The sequence below is a fragment of the Lissotriton vulgaris genome, chromosome 1_1 (assembly GCF_964263255.1).
Source record: "Lissotriton vulgaris chromosome 1_1, aLisVul1.2, whole genome shotgun sequence".
NCBI lineage: Eukaryota > Metazoa > Chordata > Amphibia > Caudata > Salamandridae > Lissotriton > Lissotriton vulgaris.
This window is the reverse complement of record NC_141685.1, coordinates 1,416,106,637-1,416,126,533: the sequence shown is the minus strand read 5'-3', so window position 1 is coordinate 1,416,126,533 and position 19,897 is coordinate 1,416,106,637. Positions and strand designations below refer to the sequence as shown.

Here is a 19,897-nt window from a genome sequence, read left to right as displayed (position 1 = left end):
GCAAGAGGAGGGAGGCGTGAGGCCGCAGAGGAGGTGAGAGGCGCGGCCCCGGGACTGCTAGGTTCAGCTTGAAACACCTACAGCTGTGTCCTCTTCCCGGGGGAGCCGCGCCCCCTCCCAGTGCCACGCCCCCTTGGGAACCCTTCTATATGAGATTGGGCCTGACCGCGGACCGCGGGACGCGCGCGGGACATAGCCCGGGGCGAAGACCGGGCAAAGAGCGGGCCGTTCTAGGCCGTTAGAGGCCGGCAGAGACCGGACCGGGCCACCCCTCTGACGCCTCGGGTCTTCTTCACCTCCCACTACACATTCCATCATGGCGACCAGAACCTCACGAAGCAAGTCTGCCCAACAAGGTACAAGCACTCTGGACAAATTTTTTCCAAAGACGAGTAACCTAGCCAGTAAATGCCCGTCAATCCCTGAGGCCCACCTTGAGATGGGCCCGGAAAGTGTGTTTCTGGATCAGGGAGATACCTTTTCTACAGAGGCGAGTACACCGCTCACACTGGATGCCACCCACATGTCACTAATGGACAGCATTGATCAGACGATTGAGTCGGTCCTTCAGCAGTTAAGAACTCCCTTGAGGCAGAGGGACAGGAACTCCTCCCGGCTATCTGGGATCTCTGATCACACTACCATCCCGGAAAGCAGAGGAACAGTCCTACAAGATCCAGGCCAGGCTGACTTGCCCATAGATGATGTAGGTAGCATAGTACAGCACCCCCCCAAAAGGAAAAGGGTTAGGAAAGCAAAGAAGGCAAAGAGGGCCAAAGTGGACATAGTAGAGCCAAATCAGACTGACAGCACAGACATTTCTGCCTCTCCGGACCTCAACCTATCAGGGTCCAGGCCGATTCGCACGGGCTCTCCAGCTCCTGCTTCCCCACCCTTGCACACGGGTCCTTTCATTTTTGGTGGGGCAACTTCTACTTCTACCAGCACTGACTCATTAGTCAACACACTCACTGACATTATGAGGAATTTGTTAACTCCCATTGCAGCTAAACTGGACGCCATAGAGTCCAGATTGAAGGCCCTGGAAAGCAGTCACCTAAGGAAAAGCCCCGGGACAGATAGAAATATGACCAACCCCACTCCAGTCCCTCGGGCCTCCCTGGTGAATAGCCTGCGGTCCGGCACACCGTCACAGGGGGCTAATGTGGTACTGCTGGGCACGGTCGGGGCGCCTGTTCCCCAGGCGCCCCCTTTGTTGCCCTCGGCTCCCAGGCCCCCTGTTCCGGCCCCAAGGAGATCAAAGCAACTTCCAGCGCCACAGACTGGGGGAGCCGTGATCCCTACAAATGGCACTACTGATGGTCCTGCTCCCCAATGCGATAGGCGTAGGGTGGTCAACCTGCCCCCAGAAGCGGTCCCTTATACGGTAATCATGGTGGGAGTACCCGAGCTAACTGGTGATATGAGGGAGCCCCAAGACTCGTTACGCAACAAGGTGATAAGCTGGCTTAGCATCAACAGACCGCTGCCCCCTAACCTGAAAGGCGAGGTCCTGATGGCTAGGAGGATCCCTTGGATTGGTTACACCCCAAAGAACAAGGCTGGGGATTGTATCATCATAAGTTTCAAAAGCCCCCACGTAGCCAACTATATTTCTAATTGGCTTGCTAGGCCTGACAAGTCCAACATAGAACTAGTCCCCCTCTCGTACTTCTACCCAAATGCAAGCAGCACAGAGGCAAGGGGGGAGAAGGGGTGGACTAGGGTGGGCTATGCTGTGGATGGCTCACGCTATAGACCAAGGCACCACCCTTCGCATGCCCAGGCAAGTTTCATACATTACAACAGATTCTCCTGCCTAGACCAGGTCGACTGACTACAAATCAGTGACACCTCGTCTGGCTCGGGAAAGATGGTAGATGAGGTTCTCAGGGGGGTGGGAGAGAGTAGAACCCCTGTAGCTGAACCTGGCTCCCTGGTCAATGCTAAAGGCAAAGAGCAAAGTCGGGTGGGAATGACTGCAGCCCCCGCAATAGAATACGCCCCGCAGGTTAACGCTAGTGATCGAACACCTAACAGCGGTGATAGTTTGGGCTTACAGGGGACTTCTCACAACGCCGGGACTGGCCACATCCTGCAACCCGGGGGGGTCGAGTTGGCTGGCCCACCTACCATCGTGCCAGGAACTCACCCACCTACCGACTATATGCAATCCCCCACTGATGGTCAAGGCGCTCTATCCACAGATCAGGGACTGAGAATTGTTTCTTGGAATGTAGCGGGCATTGCAAACAAGGAAGGCACACCGGAGTGGGACCATTTACTGGCCAGTAGCGACATCCTCCTCCTTCAAGAAACTTGGGCACGGGATACTGTAACCAGGAATGGGTTTGACGTATTTGAGATTCCTGCCAAATGGGGTGGGAGGGGGAGGCCGTCGGGCGGGCTGGCGATCTGGATTGCGAGTCACACTGGATGTCAGGCGGAACAGGTACTTACGTCCTCGCAGGACATCCAGTGTGTTCGGCTCACATGGCCTGGTAAACCATCATGGGCCATTGTGAATGTCTACTCTCGTCCGGTTGCCGCGCCTGACGAATCCCCCACCCTGAACGACCTCTCCTCCTTCCTGGGGCAGCTGCCGGGAGACCTCAAGGTGGTGCTTGGAGGGGACTTCAATTGCCACTTTGAACCCCTGGAGGGCATGTCGGAGGGTGCCCTCACGGCTGAAGACGATTATTGGGGAGTCCCACCTTCGTCCTCCCCATATCCTAAAGCCTGGTCCCCCCTTGTAATACAACTTATGTCCCTTACCCTGAACTACGCACTGAGGGCTTGTAATGGGCGCACCATCTCCGATACTCCCTCAGTGTGTACCTTTAATAGGAGGGGTCATGAGTCGAGGCTAGATTATATCATGGTGGATATCTCACTCTGGCCTAAAGTCCACGATTTTAGGGTAATAAACAGGTCGGATAGCGATCATAACGCCCTGTGCTTAAATATCCAGTGGCCTCCCCATGCAGTGGGAAAAGTGGTAGAAAACTCAGGGGGAGAGGAGGGGGATTTGGTCCTCTTAACCAGCAGGCGACGGGTTAAGTGGGGAAAACTGGTGAGCTCAGAAGAGGCCATTAGCAAATTATACGGGTTGGCAATCCCAAGGTTTATGGAGGTGGATGCACTGCTAAACGCACCAAGAACCCCGGAATATCATGAGAAACTGGGTGACATCCACCAGGGTCTTGTAAGAGATTTGGCTGAGGTATTCCACCCGCTGGTGCCAAATAGAAAGAAAAAGACCCGTGTTCCAACCTGGTATACCTCCTCTTGTAGGGCAGCAAAGTCTGAGCTCATTGCTGCAATAAAAGAGGGGTCAAACAAGGCCGAGGTGCGTGCCCATAGGAAACACTATAAAACAGTGATGGCGTCTGCCAGGACCGAGTGGGACTGGAACCACTGGCATGATCTTTGTGATGCCCTAAAAGCTAGGGACTCCCGTAAATTTTGGGCTCTTGTTAACAATGGCACAGGGGAACTTAAGAACGCAGTAGAACCCAATATTGCCCCCGAGGTCTGGGAGGCCCATTTTGGGGAACTCTATAAAGAAACCAATCCTTGTCCTGTTACAGCTCCGGATGCGCCTCCTGGCATGCAGGACCGTGAATTGGAATTATCCCTGGGGGAAGTGGAGGCAGCCCTGAAGCAACTACCACCGGGGAAGGCGCCGGGTCTAGACAGGCTACCTGGGGATTTGTTTAGGCACCACTTGGACATCTGGGGCCCATACCTTCTTGTTCTTTTTAATGCCATCCTAGGAGGTATGTCAATCCCCGGGTCGTGGCTGGGGGCAGAGATTGTTCCGATCCATAAGAAGGGATCTACTCTGCTCCCCGCCAACTACAGGCCCATTAGCCTAATAGATGTCCCCCAGAAGCTCTTTGCGCGCCTCATCCTTAATCACCTCTTGGACTGGGTGGAAGAAAATGACATCATGACCCCCCTTCAGGCTGGCTTCAGAAAGAACACGTCGACCATGGATCAGATCTTCCGCCTTCTTCTCCTATATTGGAAGACTGTCACCATAGAGGGTGGAAGACTGTACATGGTCTTCGTGGATCTGAGGTCAGCCTTTGACCTAGTCCCTAGAGGGAAACTTTGGGAGGTTTTGCATCAGCTAGGAGTGCCCCCACACCTTCTTAGTACTATCATCAGGCTTCACGAGAACAACTATGCCCAAGTAAGGTGTGGGAGGGATGGTAAGCTTTCGGGCAAATTCCCTGTCCTTAGAGGAGTCAGACAGGGCTGTGTCCTGGCGCCAACCCTTTTCTGCCTGTTCATTAACAGTGTCATTCAATATCTTGACACTGTCGAGGACAATGATGCCCCGGTTTTGGCAGGCAGGAGGGTTCCGGCAATTATGTTTGCTGATGATACCCTCCTGCTTTCCAAATCCCCCATGGGGATCCAGAGGATTGTAAATGGTTTTGGCCTTTTCTGTCGGCAACACGGGTTGGAGGTCAACACAGAAAAGACTAAGTTTATGATCTTTAATCCCCCAGCCAGAACCAGACCCAACCCAAAACTGGGTGAAGTTAGCCTTGAGAGGGTCTCGACCTTTGTCTATCTGGGGGTAACACTACAAGAAAACCTGGCCTGGGACTGCCAGATAGCGAGATCAAGGTTGAAGCTATCCCAGCTAGCGGGCGCACTCCTGAAGGTGGCAAATAAATCCACCTTTAAGCCTGTAAGCCCGGCTCTCGAAACCTATAGAACTCAAGCGAAGGCAGCAGCCACGTATGGCAGCGAGCTGTGGGGTTTCAAAGCAGGGAAGGCATTGTTAGCGGTGGAAAATACATTTTTGAGACGCCTGCTTGCTCTCCCGCAGGGAACGCCACTGCTCCCCCTAAGATTGGATTTGGGCCTACATTCCATCGCTGAAGATCTTTTATCCAAACCCGTGAAGTTCTGGCATCGGATATGGTCCACTGAGGAACTGCATCATTATAGGCAGGACCTTATCCATGTACTGAGGATGAATGGCAGTAACAAAATCCCCTGGCTGGCTTTCATTAAATCAGAATTGTCCAGTTTGAATTTGCCAGACCTCTGGGATGATCCAGTTCAGGGCTGTCAAAGGATCACACGCAAAACTCTTGCCCAGCTGTACAAAAACAAAAATCTGGCCGACATGGATAATGCTCACAGCACCGGCACCCTTACGAGTCGTTTTATGGAGTCCAAAAATTCTTACCTTTTTGAACCTTTTATGGATTTTATCTTTCCTCTTTTGGCGAGGAAATTGTTCCTGCAATGGAGGTTTGGCACACTCCCTACTAAAGTATTTACTCACAAATGGCGTACCGGGGGTGACAAACTCTGTCCTTGTTGTAAAACCAAGAACGAAGATGACTTGCACATAATGTTTGTTTGCCACGCATACCGGAATCCCAGGAAGCGTTGGATTGCTCCGCTGTGTCGGAACCTGGGTTTTCGTGAATACCTACAAGCATACAGGGTTATGAAAACCAATACCCTGGGTCACATTGTCTTTGCGGTGTCAAAATTCCTAATGGCAGCTTGGTTAATAAGGAAGAAAATGTCCCCCTGAATTGGTGCCATTGTGTTCCTTACCCCATGCAGATCCTCTAGCCTTTTATATGTAAATACTTCTGTAACATATGCATTCCATTTTACTGTGTATTTATGTACTGTATTTTACTGTATCTTTTATGGCCCATTGCGGCCGAAATAAAGAATTTTTGGAATTGGAATTGGAATACTTGACTTGTAGAAGTGAAGGGATTAGCAGATCAAAGAATAGTTTGACAAGAACCAAAATGTGTCTCTCTCATATAAATAGAGGACTTTCCATCTGTAGTCAGATCTACTTTATGTCCATATGAAACTAGCTTGCCTTCTGGTGCTACGAAGTCACATCTGTGGTAATAATGTCTCTTTACAAGGCAAGTAGCAGAACATAACATGACATAACATAACATAACATAACATAACATAACATAACATAACATAACATAACATAACATATTACAGACAATCTCATGCAATGGGTTCAGATGTATTCCCTATACAATTGATGCATACATACTGTTTATGTCAATACCTGTCTCTTTTGAGTTTGTAGAGGTACTTATTAACAGATTGTGTATTTTAACCCTGTTGTTAAACGAAATGTCACGTTGGCATTGCCAATGCAATGCTATTGTCAGAAATCCAATGTCTTAATCCTTGAAAATCATCTGTTTGTTGATTTTTAAACGTTTTAGTGTTGAGCATAAAATAATATAAACCGTTCCTGCTGTAATACAGCGCTCACTTCATATTTAGAATAAGTGAAATAAAGCTTGTTGTCCCCATAATGAAAGAACTCAACCACATGCTTTCTGGCATCCGCGCAATTGTTCCCAGTAAGTGCCCATTATGGCTCTTGGTGTTACAAAACTAAGCAGAGCTTGGCCCCCAAGACAAGGGAGCTACCTTCTAATGTTAGACAAATGCTAGCTTCCAATTGTTTACATCTATGGTGTCTCACCAATTAGGCCTCCATTAATCCACTACAGCTCTAACATGTTACCTTCTTCCTTAGCACAAATCTGTTTCTATGTGTAATTTGGTACTCTCACAAATTTTTAACGTTTAGCACCTGCGTTGATGGAAGTTGGAAATGCTCGGAAGAAGAATGTGAGAGTATTTGCCATATGTATGGAGATGGGCATTTCAAAACGTATGATGGCAAGTCAGACAGCTTCGATGGCCTATGCCAATATGTTTTTACTCAAGTATGTATATTTTACAACTCTCATACTTTTATATATATATATATATATATTTAATCAAGTTTCAGTTTTTCAAATTTTGGTGACTTTGCCCACTGTATTGTTGTTAGTGAATTTTTGTTTGACACGTTGTCACCTTTTCTAGTTTTTTTAATGTAATCACAATTAATGCTCATTTTTATGACCATTGTTTTTTTTCATTCTGCATTGCATTTACCTTTGCTTTTTTTCCTGACTTATCCCTGTTCGTATATGCTGATAATTGTTCTTACGTTATTAAGACAATGGAAATTATTTTCAGTTATAGGGTCTAAAAAACTGCCATAGCTTGGGAAGCTGTGGCCGTTTGCCTAGGTTTGATATTTTCTGCCTTGCCCTATCTTCATCCCCTAGCGGGGTAAGTCCACAGGAGAGTCTCCATGGTTACATAAGGATATAGGATGAACAAGCCAAGGCTGGGCTAGTTTTGGGGTGTACCCAAATAACCCTCCAACCAATAGGAAAGTGTGTCTCCTTCTACCTCATACACATCTGTGGATGATTCACAGTTGGTACCTGTGGATTATAGGGACACAAATACAATACTTAATACCTATAACCCTGTGGAGAAGCCATCTACTACTCCACCAAATAGCATACGCAGTCCCACATAGCTATGATCCTTCCATTTCCTCATAGTATATGGTGTATGGTGTGTGGTGTGCAGTGTGTACTTCACATAGATGGTCTGGCTAAGAGAATGTGGGAAGCCTTAATACTGCCCGCAAAATGGTATACTTTCACAAAATGGTAGCTCAACTTCAAGGTGACCTTGTCCGACTGTGATTGTGAAATCATACATTTTCAGTCTACCTGGGGTGTGCTATGAGTTCCTTTGAATGGCCATCCTGGACCTTAGGGTATTTTTATTTTATTGAGTTATTTGCTGTTTGAAAAAACGTTGCTATTTTTGGTTTGACTCTCAGAGTTCTAAAGACCTTAAGATTTGAAGTCAAGGGGGCCCCCTTTAGCTGGAGTTTTCTTTTGGTATTAGGCCTTTCCGGATCAAATCCACTGATGTGTCCAGTCTTGCATTAAAACTTCATAAAGAACTAGTGAAAAGCTAGAGTTATATCCACTGGATTAGATCAATAAATAATCTGGTATCCTTGCATGATTAGCTAGTCAAAGTAATTACTCACTGTAGCGAAACCCAAAGTCCCAAAGTCTCCTTCGGAATCTCAAACTGTTTTCCTTTAACTAACATTGGCCCCTGAGTTCCCTGTTAGTTAGATTTTTAGGGTGTAAATGTTATAATTCTTTTTGGGAACATATTCATGCCACCCAGATGACGCTAGGATGAGCTCTAAGGGCAGTTGTGAAGTCTGAAAAATCTCAATTTCACCATTGTTTTCAAGTTTGTCAGTGGTGCTCTGTGGAGAACTTGCAAGAGTTTTTCAAAAGTTTAAAAAATGGGGACGAGACAGTCTCCCTCAGGAACTAAGATATTCTTCCAAGGCTGTGGTGTGGACCCATCATTGGAGTCCTGTATGGATGTGCCAGGGTGAGGGGTGTTGTTGCCAGAAGGAGCAAGGGTGTACCTTTTTCTCTTGATGATCTGAGGTGGCGGACCCAGGGAATTTCCGATATCGTAAAGATAAGGAGACACCCTATTCCCCTTCGTTCAGCAGACCTATGATGATGCTGGGTGGTTTCTAAGGCTAGCCAAAGAGAGATGTCTAGCTTGGGGTTCATTGTCTGAGTGGAGAGGGTTTTCAGTGCTTCTGGATGCCACTAAGAACTACACAAGTGATCCTAACTGCAATAATGAGAAGGGGTTTTTAAACTGGAACACACGGTAAAGGCCAGCTCCCTGGTTGAGACTATTGCAATGAGATTGGGTGGCAGGAAAAGTAATAGGGGCAACAGAGATCCTATGCATACATCAGTTGAGCGTGCTCACATATGACTGCAGTGGTACCCGGAATTGAAATGCATAGCTCTATGTAGCTCAGCACAGGGTACTGTTGGAGTAGCTTTGAACTTGAAGAGGGCAGCTAAAGGTTATGCCTCTGAAGGATGATAAACGTAAACACAGATATGTGGCTTGTGATTTTCTTCAACCCCAGGTGCTTGAGGAGGTTGACAGACCTCCGGGGAACAAAGTAATGTGGGAGATGCTGAGGATGCCTGACTAGTTGACTTTATTCTACCATCTTTACATGAACTACAACAAGCTGTTTCCGCTATTGAAACAAAGGTCCATCAAAACCACCATGATTTTACTTGACAATCAACTCACTTTCACAGAATCAGGGTTGCAGGGAATGACGATGAAGGAGCTGGAACGCGCAAAGGTGGACATGAACATCTCCATTCGAGAACATGAGTTTTAATCCAAAGTCAAATCAGCACTGCCCGATCCACCTTGAGTCTCAAGTAGACTACATGAAGGACACTCTCTGGGTTGCCAACCATTGTCTCCTAGGATTCCCCTTCAGGGCAGAGAGTGAGTAACCCCTTCTCAATCTGATACTGAGGGGTTTGGATACAGCATTCTTCTCTCTGGGATCCCAATCTATAGTTGATACAGAGAAAACGTTCAGACTCTTTACCAGGCACAATAATGGAGTAAATAAATGAATTGTACTGTTTTAACAAAGTTGGGCAACCCACAGGAGCATGAGAAAACTATGAGTGAACCTTCAAAAGGGAAACTGACTACTAATGGAAGAAAAAGATGCTACGCAGAGACAAACTAACTGGCATTAAAACAGAGCTGATTGCCCTGGGTACAGATGTTTTGCATGGGCTCCTGGTGAAGCTGAAAGTGACATTTGAAAATATTCACAGTGCTTTCACACAGATCAAAGCAGCTAAGGCAGTCTTAGAGGCAAGTCGAAAGGTGTTCTGTGTGAATTATCAGACATGACTGGGATTCCCTTACACATTTGAGAATGGACCGGTATGATGTCTAAGCCCTTAATTCTTTATACGGGGTAATGGGCCCTGGGTATTACACGTTCCTAGTGTTCCTAAGGTGAGCAGTTGGAGTTACTTACCTTCTTTGAATCTAGAGGTTTACAATATGTTAGTTTTGTGGTTGTGTATCCTGACTGAGCTCACTCCACGTGTCTGGTTGGGTTGTTGGTGGGTGTATTTCTGATGTTTCTTTGACCCAAAGAAAAAAGTTAATCCTGCAAAACTGCAAAAAAAGGCCTTCTGCTGCAGCTGGAACTGTCTCTCAGCCAGGCATTGTCGCAAGAGTTCTGCTTTGAAACCGCAGGCTTAAAATTTCTGGACAAACAACACTTTTACTGAAGCTAGAAGTTGCAGGGCCTAAAATCTGGCATCAGGCCAGTTCAATAGCTGATAGTGAACATGTGGGGCCTTTTTTGTGAGGCCTGGGGCAATCAGGGGTAACTAAGCCTACATCGGGTAGTTCAGAGGTGTTTATCACTAGTACTATAGGTGGTACCCTTAATTTTGACCCATCGCTGGTCGGCAAGCTCTTGATTCTCAGGGGCAAGCAGTCCAAGGTTTTCTCAGGGAGGGGGTGTAGCGTTCGATAACTTAAAAACAGATAATAATCATTAAAAAAGCACTATCCTCCCAGTACGTTGGTACTAACTGCGATAGATCGTTCCTTTTTGTCACAGTGCCTTCAATTTGAAAACAGACTCTAGTGAGCCCTCATCATAAACAAAACTGACAGCTAATCCTGCAGTTTTCAATTACTGGCCCATCTCCCTAATAGAAAATGTATTTAGCTTGGAACATATGCCCTTTGGAGACAATGGAGTAGGAATAGGCCTCATGCTGTCAACTTTCCAATGTCCTAATCAACACCCCCCACTCCCTTGCCTTTTCCCATGCTATGTGGAGGGTGCAGTGGAATCAGAAAGCAAGAGTCTGTAGAGGAGAGCACACAGCAAACCTACCGTTTTTTCATTAACGGGAGTTGAACGCCTCTAGGCCCACATATGGGAGAACCCCACAATATGTTTGGAGCAGGGTTGGGAGTTTTGAGTTTGGGGGGTTGGAGATGGATTTGGCAGGTTTGGGGAGCTGAAGTGGGTGGGGGGTGGGAAGGGGAATTTCAGGGATTTCAGGTCTGGTCCAGTTACACAAATATCATAGGTAGGGGAACGGGAGGGTTTGAAGGTGGGAATGGGGCAGGCTGGCTGGTATACGGCTTAGACTCTAAGAAGATTCCTACAGATACTTGTCTGGTTTGCTATTCGGTGCTCGGTAACTGGTACTGGGAGGTGAGCTCATTAGCTATACTTAAAGATCTCACAAATGGAAGGTCCTATGGATAAGGGGGCAGGCTTAATTGGGTCACATGGAACGTGCGGGGACTGAATCGACCACAAAAGACGAGGCAGGTATTGGCATATTTGAACAGGCACGGAGTTCAAGTGGTCTTCCTTCAGGAGACACACCTTAAGGGGCGAGCGGCAGACACAGTGGCCAGACAGTGGGCGGGTACTAGGCTAGCATCAAATTATTCCTCCTATGCTCATGGAGTCATGATATTAATTAAGAAAAATTACTGTTTGTTTCGCTGCATGAAGATGTTGACAAAGAAGTTCGATATATTATTTTGCATGGAAAACTGTGTGGTACACTAGTCACAATGGTCAATGTGTATGGTCCGAATATTGATGATCCTGGGTTTTATATCACCTTATGGAACAAAGTATATGCTCTGCCGCCCTCAGCAATTGTATGTGGTGGGGATATGAATGTGACATTAGATAATGCGCTGGATAGGAAGGATGATCGGCCCTGCACAGCTAAGAAAGCGGCCGAAGCGGTGCGAGATGGTATGATTGGACTTGGATTGGTGGATGTGTGGCGACTGGGGCATCCGGGTGTGATAGAAGGAACTTGTTACACATCGGCGCATGACACCTGGTCGCGTTTGGACTATTGGTTGGTGACAAGGGATGTTAGCGGGTGGGTGGTGAAAGTGTGCCATTTACCTCGGACGCTGTCCGATTATGCTCCTGTGTTTATGGAGGTGTGGCTTCCAACATATGCACCTGCACCTTTTTCGTGGCGTCTGCCACCTGGTACTTTAACGGACCTGGTGCTATGTGAAGAGTTGAGGTAGTCATTTAAACATTTTTTCGTCAGAAATGTTGGCTCTGTGAATGACATGGGAACTGTGTGGGAGGCCTTTAAAGTGACGGTAAGAGGGGCGTGTATTTGAATGCTGCCGTAGCGCTGTTGCTGGCGCTACTCTCGGATTTCTTGTTGCCTGCTGGACCTGTGGCAACTACTCGCCGCACCCGCTCCGCGGGTGCCGCTTCGCCCTGTTGGCTGGGGGCTGCTTTGGAGACCTTCGTGACAGCTTGAGGCTGGTTGTGGGAGCGAGGCGCAGCGGGGCTGCGAGCGTGTGCAGGGACTCCATTGTCCAGGAGTCCCTGCGTGACCTGCAAGACCTTCCGGTCCGCTCTCCCCGTGGCCCGCCCACCGCCCACAGGAGGGTACTTTACCTCCTCTTCCTGCACTGCTCCTTGGGACGCTTTTGCTGCCGTAGCGCTGTTGCTGGCGCTACACTCGGATTTCTTGTTGCCTGCTGGACCTGTGGCAACTACTCGCCGCACCCGCTCCGCGGGTGCCGCTTCGCCCTGTTGGCTGGGGGCTGCTTTGGAGACCTTCGTGACAGCTTGAGGCTGGTTGTGGGAGCGAGGCGCAGCGGGGCTGCGAGCGTGTGCAGGGACTCCATTGTCCAGGAGTCCCTGCGTGACCTGCAAGACCTTCCGGTCCGCTCTCCCCGTGGCCCGCCCACCGCCCACAGGAGGGTACTTTACCTCCTCTTCCTGCACTGCTCCTTGGGACGCTTTTGCTGCCGTAGCGCTGTTGCTGGCGCTACACTCGGATTTCTTGTTGCCTGCTGGACCTGTGGCAACTACTCGCCCTGTTGGCTGGGGGCTGCTTTGGAGACCTTCGTGACAGCTTGAGGCTGGTTGTGGGAGCGAGGCGCAGCGGGGCTGCGAGCGTGTGCAGGGACTCCATTGTCCAGGAGTCCCTGCGTGACCTGCAAGACCTTCCGGTCCGCTCTCCCCGTGGCCCGCCCACCGCCTACAAACGGCCTATATATCCTACTCTGAGGCTTCCGCGACGCGGACGCGCGCGGGTCCAAGCGCGGGGCGAAGACCGGGCAAAGAGCGGGCCGTTTGAGGCCGTTCGAGGTCTGAGCGGTCTGGTCTGGGCCCCCTATCTTGCACTTTCGCCTCGCACTTTGTGTTTGCCCTTTTTCCTGCCCGGGCTGTTAGACTCAGTTAGTCCATATTAGTCCATATGTGTACCCGCGTCACACGCAATAGGGCGGCCAAGGGGGGCTGGCACCTAACGGGCCCATGGACGATTTTATCACGCGGACAACCAAGGCTATAGACCATGAAATTGACAAACTGCAAACCAGAGTGTCCCTTGACCTGGAAGCGGCCAGGAAGTTGTCACTCGATTTTGCCTCACGTAAGAAATCCTCTCTTGGTCATATAGCTACAGCTATTTCCCCTAATCACATCGGTAAGCGGGAGGGTGTTATAGTGGTGGGTGATGTCCACGATATGCCTGCTCTGCCCACTGCCTCCCTCCCACTCCCATCTTTAGGTCTACCTGCTTTGCCCGACGGCCCGCTTACTGTTGAGGACAGTCCTCTTGCTTCCCTTACTTCTTCCCAACAATCACTTGATATATCCCTGGCCTCTACCTCATATGGCGGTCTCGATAACATCCCGGGGAATCCCAATAAGAGAAAACGTTCCCCCAGCCCAACTTCCCCTCGGAAGAAATTGCCAATGCAGGGTGCTAATTTGCCCATCAGTGAAAATACAATAGCCGCTACCAGTCCGGCCATGCCTCTCCTCCCCCCACTGGCTTCTGGGGGTGAAAACATTGTGGGGCAAGGCACTGTAGATTCTGGAGGCACCTCACAACCTGAAAGATCAGATACGGGCTGGACAAACCAGGACGGGAGGGAGCGGGAATTTATAGGAGTGGTCTGGGAGTCCCTAAAAAATCTTTTATCTCCCCTGGATTTAAGGCTTTCCCGTATAGAGAACAATCTCCTCGAAATGGAGAAAAGTATCATCGCCTTGGCCACTCTTGGCCTAAGAGGCCTTGAACGCCAGGGGGTGATTGATAGTAACCCGCGCACAGAGGTCCCTACCCCACCCCATATAGCTATCCCTGGTTTGCCCCCTAATCCCACTTTGCCCTGTCCTACCCACCCTATTCCCAAACCCCGCACTAGGAATCTCATCACTGCTAACCCGCCCACTCAGGCCAGGGCTAATACCTCAAATGCTCCAGCTACACAAACTCACACTGGCTCTATATCAGCTGCATCAAGAGCCCGGAACCCAATTAGCTCTAGCACCGGCCCTGCCCAGGCACCTCGTACCAATACTACAACAGCGACACCGAGAGCCCAGAATCCAGCCAATAATAGCTCACGTCCCGCCAAGGCCCCCCGGAATAAACCCCCAACTCATTCTGCTAGGGGCCCCCACACCAGGAGCAACTTTCGAGGAGGTTATATTGACCTTCCTCCCGAAGCAAATGATTATATGGTGGTTTTGACGGGCGTCCCGGAGCTGGAGAATGGCCAATATGAAGACCAGCACTCGCTACGTAACAAAGTTATGCACTGGCTCAACACTTATAGGCCTATTCCCAATGGGAGGAGGAGTAGAGTCTTAATGACTCGAAGAGTTCCCTGGGTGGGTACCACGAGGAAATCGACCCCCGGTGACTGTATAGTCGTAACATTTGACGACGTGTATACAGCCAGGCACATCTGGTCTCCTGGGAACCAAGATTGGGGCTCCTCTATTGCCCCGAAGCCTTTATCATTCTTTTATCCTCCCCGTGCTGTATGTCCGCAGGGGGGCTTTTGGCCCACAGTTCCCCAACAGCCTAGTTGGGGTTTCCTTTCCACTGCGCTTAACCCAAACAGTTGTTGGCCTGGAAATGTAACTGCTGATGGGTTTGGCAGCCTGGAGGATGTCGATTGACTCCTAACGCCCCCAATTAGAGTATTACCTAGTAATCACAATGGTTCCACATTGGGGAAGGGGAGACTATCCTTGACGGCTAGTGTGGGTGTGACTAGTATTTTCTCCCCTACCCAGTCCCCAACACAGGCCCCCCTCACACTGGATCTGGCGCACCCTTCCTCTGTTGTTTGTCCTCCCATTACACACGGAGCAGTAAACTTGATTGTCCCCGAAATCCCACCACCTGCAGCTTCTTTCCATTCTGCCAGGGTCACTGATATCCACGCCATCTCCCCAGTCTCTGAGCCACAGCCTGGCAAGACCTTGACAGGTGTTCCCCAGCTTAAAATATTAAGCTGGAATGTGGCAGGGCTTGCCCGGAACTTCAATAAACCTGATTGGATCTCCTTTATGGAGCCCTTCGGGATCTGCCTTTTACAGGAAACTTGGTGCTTGGAGCCCGTGCACAGGGTCGGCTTCACCACCTACTCTGTGCCGGCCTCCAGGTCTAAAGGCAGTAAAGGCCGTCCTTCTGGTGGCCTTATCATCTGGGTAAGTGTAGCACTGGGACTAGTAGTAAAACATACAAACTCACCATCCCCAGACCTCTTGAGGCTTACTATGCAGTGCCCGGGGGGTAATACTCTAGAGCTCTTCAACATGTACCTAAGGGGGGCCAGGGCAGGGAACTTGAGCCCTCTGTCCCTAACTGGAGTCGAAGAGGAGCTAACTGGCTGCAACATTGACTCCCTTACCATTTTGGGCGGGGATTTCAATTGTTGCTTTGAGCCTTTGGCCTGCGAGGACATCTTGGATACATGGGAGGACGATGCCAAGAGAGGCATTCCCTTGCTTGCTCTCAATCCCATCAGGAAATGGACCCAGAATGCCATTGATATCAACGCACTTTGCTTGGAACACTCTCTCAGAGCCACTAATGGTCGTTGCAAGTCAGACGCTGGAGGTGCACACACATACAACAGGATTGGACACACCTCCAGAATCGACTACGTGCTGTTAAACTTTAACCTGTGGGAATACGCCCTTGATATGGTTGTTCAAAAATCCACGGATAGTGACCATAACCCGTTGATCCTTTCGCTTGCTCTCCCGTGGGACCAAGGGACCACAGCAGTATCACCTCGGCCAACTTGGAAATCATCCCACGAAGTTGTTCCATCAAACTGCGGGAGGCGACTAAAGTGGGCTAAGGTTGCTTCGGATGTTACAAGAATGGCCCAAGTTCAATCCATAATGATGGAAGCCAAGTGTACAGCAAGCACGTTGGATTGTGACTCTCCTATCCTTGTGCCATTTGTGGAGACAATTGTATCACTTAGCAATCTTTTCCTGGTTCCTGAGGGGAGGGGGGGGTCCAAGCGGAGAAATGAGACTAAGGGCAGAGATCAATGGTATTCTCACGCTTGCCGCCAAGCAAAAAGTGAACTAATTATGGCGGTCAGCACTAAAGACCAGGCTCTGATTTCCCAAGCTAGGAAAAATTACAAGAAGACTCAAGTTGCAGCAAAGATCACTCATGAAACCAACTTCTGGAGTGATTTAATGGAGGCTGGTTTTAGAAAGGACTCAAGGGCTTTCTGGGCTCTGATTAGAGGTAGGGACAGGCCTGCTGACTCCCTGATTACATGTAATATTTCAGGGAAGGTTTGGTGGGCCCACTTTGCCAAATTATATTCCAACTCCCCGGGGGTACTGGGTCCTAATTGGAGTCCTAGTGACTTAGTACTAGCTAATAGCTCTCACCTTGGCCCCACTTTTTCACCTAGGGAGGTGGAGATAGCAATCAGGTGCATCGTTCCCAACAAGGCGGCAGGCCCAGATGGAGTCCCCGGAGACTTGCTTCGTAGCAATGTCGAGGTTTGGAGCCTATACATTGCTAAACTCCTGAATGAGGCAATGGTGGGTGGTGGTTTCCCGGATTCGTGGAGGGGTGCGGAAGTTGTCCCCATTTTTAAAAAGGGCTGCAGGGACGATCCGGCCAACTACCGACCCATAAGTCTGCTTGATTCCACCCAGAAGGCAGCAGGGAAGGTAGTTTTGGGTAGGATCCTGCAGTGGGCCGAGGAAATGAAGGTTCTGTCTGACTTTCAGGCCGGCTTCAGATCTGGAACCGGCACGATTGAGCAGACATTCCGATTCCTAATGCTTTTTTGGAAAGTGGTCAAACTGGGCAAGGGCAGTCTGTATCTCGCTTTCATCGACTTACGGACTGCCTTTGACCTTGTTCCACGTAACCAACTGTGGGCCACACTTGAGGGCATGGGCATGCCCGCGTACTTGTTAGCCTTAACCATCAAATTCCATGAAAGCAATTTTGCCCAAATCAGATGGGGTCAGCAAGGCCAAAAAACATCTCGGATTCCTGTTGACAGGGGCGTCCGCCAGGGGTGTGTGCTAGCTCCCACTCTGTTTTCCCTATATCTAAACGGAGTGGTAGAGCACCTTCTCCAACTATCAGCAGATGCTCCTTCTCTGGCGGGCAGAAAGATACCAACGCTCCTGTTCGCAGACGATACCCTGCTGATTTCGAAATCCCCGAAGGGCCTCCAAACCCTGCTAACGAGGTTTCAGGGCTTCTGCGACACAAGGGGCTTGGCTATTAACATCAACAAAACCAAGTTCCTTGTGTTGAACCCCCCCAGGAAGACAGTTTACCCGCCATCAATTGACGCAGTACCTTTAGAAAGGGTCAGGGAATTTGATTACCTAGGAATCAGACTTTGTGACACCATGTCTTGGAAGGCGCACCACCAAAAATCCACCTTGACATACAGGAGGGTCACGGGTGCCCTCTTAAAAGAGCATCGCGCCTCACCCCTCAAACCCATCGGGGTGATACTCGACATATACAAGGCAAAGGCTGTGAGTGCGGCTCTTTACGGGGCCGAATTGTGGGGTACCCAGAAACTGGATACTCTATCCCATCTGGAGAATAAGTTTCACAAAGACCTAATGCGGCTCCCTCACAGCTCTCCCACCCTACCCCTGCTACTCGACACAGGTACACGATCCATAGCTGACCAGGCCAAGCTACGTCCCCTCCTCCTGTGGGCCCGTATATGGAATGTCCCTGAGCTCTCAAGCTATGCCGATGCACTAAGTGAGCTTCTTTCAACCCCGGGCTGGCATAAGATCGGTTGGCTCCTTGGTGTAAAGCGCCTCCTTTGCGACCTAGGCCTCGGTGATGCTTGGGCTAGCAGATCCTCGCCACCCAAACAGCTGCTTAAGAAAATATTCTGGCTGTGGGTGGATAATGAGAGAGTCTCCCAACCGAATATGTGTAGATCAGCTAAGGAGTTCTTGGTTATCAAATCCCGTCCCTCTAGAGAACCCTACCTCGATGTGATCTTGAATCCAACAGATAGGGCGCTGTATTTTAAATTTAGGGCCGGGGTTTTGCCCTTAGGCTCAAGGACAGCTAAGTGGAAACCACCATGGCAAACTGTGGAAACTTGCCCTTTCTGTACAACCAGGGTAGAATCCATTCCCCACTTGTTATTTGAATGCCCAGCCTACGCTGCTCCCCGTCGCAGATGGTTGAAACCGCTCTGCACAAGGCTGGGCACTCGGTCACATTTGGAGGCCTTACAGCTGTTAAAATCCGACCCTCAACCACTGTTTGCTTGTGGTCTGGCAAAATTTCTGGGGTGGGCTTGGAGGATAAGAACCGCGAGGAGGAAGCTCCTCCAGTAAGGATGCCAACTTATATTATAGTGCCCCGGTTACTTCCTGTATGCGCCCTTTTGTCTATGCAGAAATGAATAATTGTATATTTGCACAAATGTCTTCATAAATGATGCTTTTTACTAGGTTGTATATTTTTAAGATTCTTGTTGAAATTTTTCTATAGTCTCGATGTATAACTGTGTTTTACCCTTATAAAGATTTTACTGTAATGCTTTTATGAAATGAAATATTTCGAAATAAAGCTATACAACGTATTTGAATGCAGTCTGGTGTGCTCAAATCGCGGAGGGATTCCATGGATAAGCTGGAGCGCGACTTGTTATGCCTAGAGCGACAACATGAGCTACAGCCGGCCGAATCTCTGTTAGCTGACTTACGGCTAAAGGTCTCTGAGTATAATGACGTAGCAGAGCAGGAGGTTAAATTTCTGTCCAAACGTACTAGGGCACGGTATTATGGTGAGGGAGGGCGTCCGCGACGTGGACTAGCGGATAAAATTAAGGAACCATGGGCTCGGCACTGTGGAGTACAAGAAATCTTGGCTGGAGATACCAATGTGACGAGTGCGGAGGGTGTACTGGATTGTTTTGTACAATATTACGAGCAAATATATGGGCATAGGGAGACGGCTGGGGAGAATGAGATAGCGCAATATCTGGAAGACATAGCGTTGGTCTGACTCTCGAAGGGTCAACAGGACTTTTTAATGCATCACATTACGGAGGGGTGCTCCGAGATGCGATTGCGGCCCTGCCGAACGGAGCTCCGGGAACTGACGGCTTATCATCTGAAGTCTATAAGGAGTATGTAGACTTGCTTCTGCCGCATTTGGCGATGGTCCTGGAGGAGGCTTTAGAGCAAGGACAGTTGCCAGCTATGATGAGGGAGGCCCTACTGGTGGCTCTACCGAACACTTCTCTGGTCTATCCATTAATTGGGACAAATCCATATTGTTGCCTCTCACTGACGTCACACAGCCGTTTCCATTGGAATTCCCCTTGGCATGGGCAACGGAACCCGTACGGTACCTGGGGACCTGGGTGCACAGAGACTCCCAAGAAATAATCCGAGCTAACTATGGAGTGGCTATTTCGAAATTGGAAGATCAGGTGACACGCTGGATTTGACTACCGCTTTTGTTTGCTGATCGGGTTTCTCTGATAAAAATGGTGGTCCTACCTAAGTTTCTGTACTATTTTGTTAATATACCGATTGCCCTGACATCTAATTTTTTTGCACAGCTTCAGTCATTGTTACTCACATTAGCCTGGGGAGGGAAAAAATCACGTGTCAAATGGGATACGCTGACCAAACCTTATGAGTTGGGCAGATTTGCCGTGCCAGACATGAGACTGTATTATTTATGTGCTCAGGCTCATTTTGCTGCTTACTGGCTTTCGGCGTCACCATATACGCCGCATGTAGCACTTGAAGCAAGCG

At 49.3% G+C, this 19,897-nt stretch overlaps 1 protein-coding gene across 1 annotated transcript in view; it reads left to right on the top strand.

Annotated features, from left to right (window-relative positions):
- The window catches only part of MUC19 (mucin 19, oligomeric), a 229,750-nt gene that overhangs the window by 171,230 nt on the left and 38,623 nt on the right, over positions 1-19,897 (top strand). Inside the window, exon 24 of the mRNA XM_086929817.1 lies at positions 6,620-6,758. Coding sequence (XP_086785943.1) covers positions 6,620-6,758 — 139 coding nt within the window. The remainder of the gene's footprint in view (positions 1-6,619; positions 6,759-19,897) is intronic.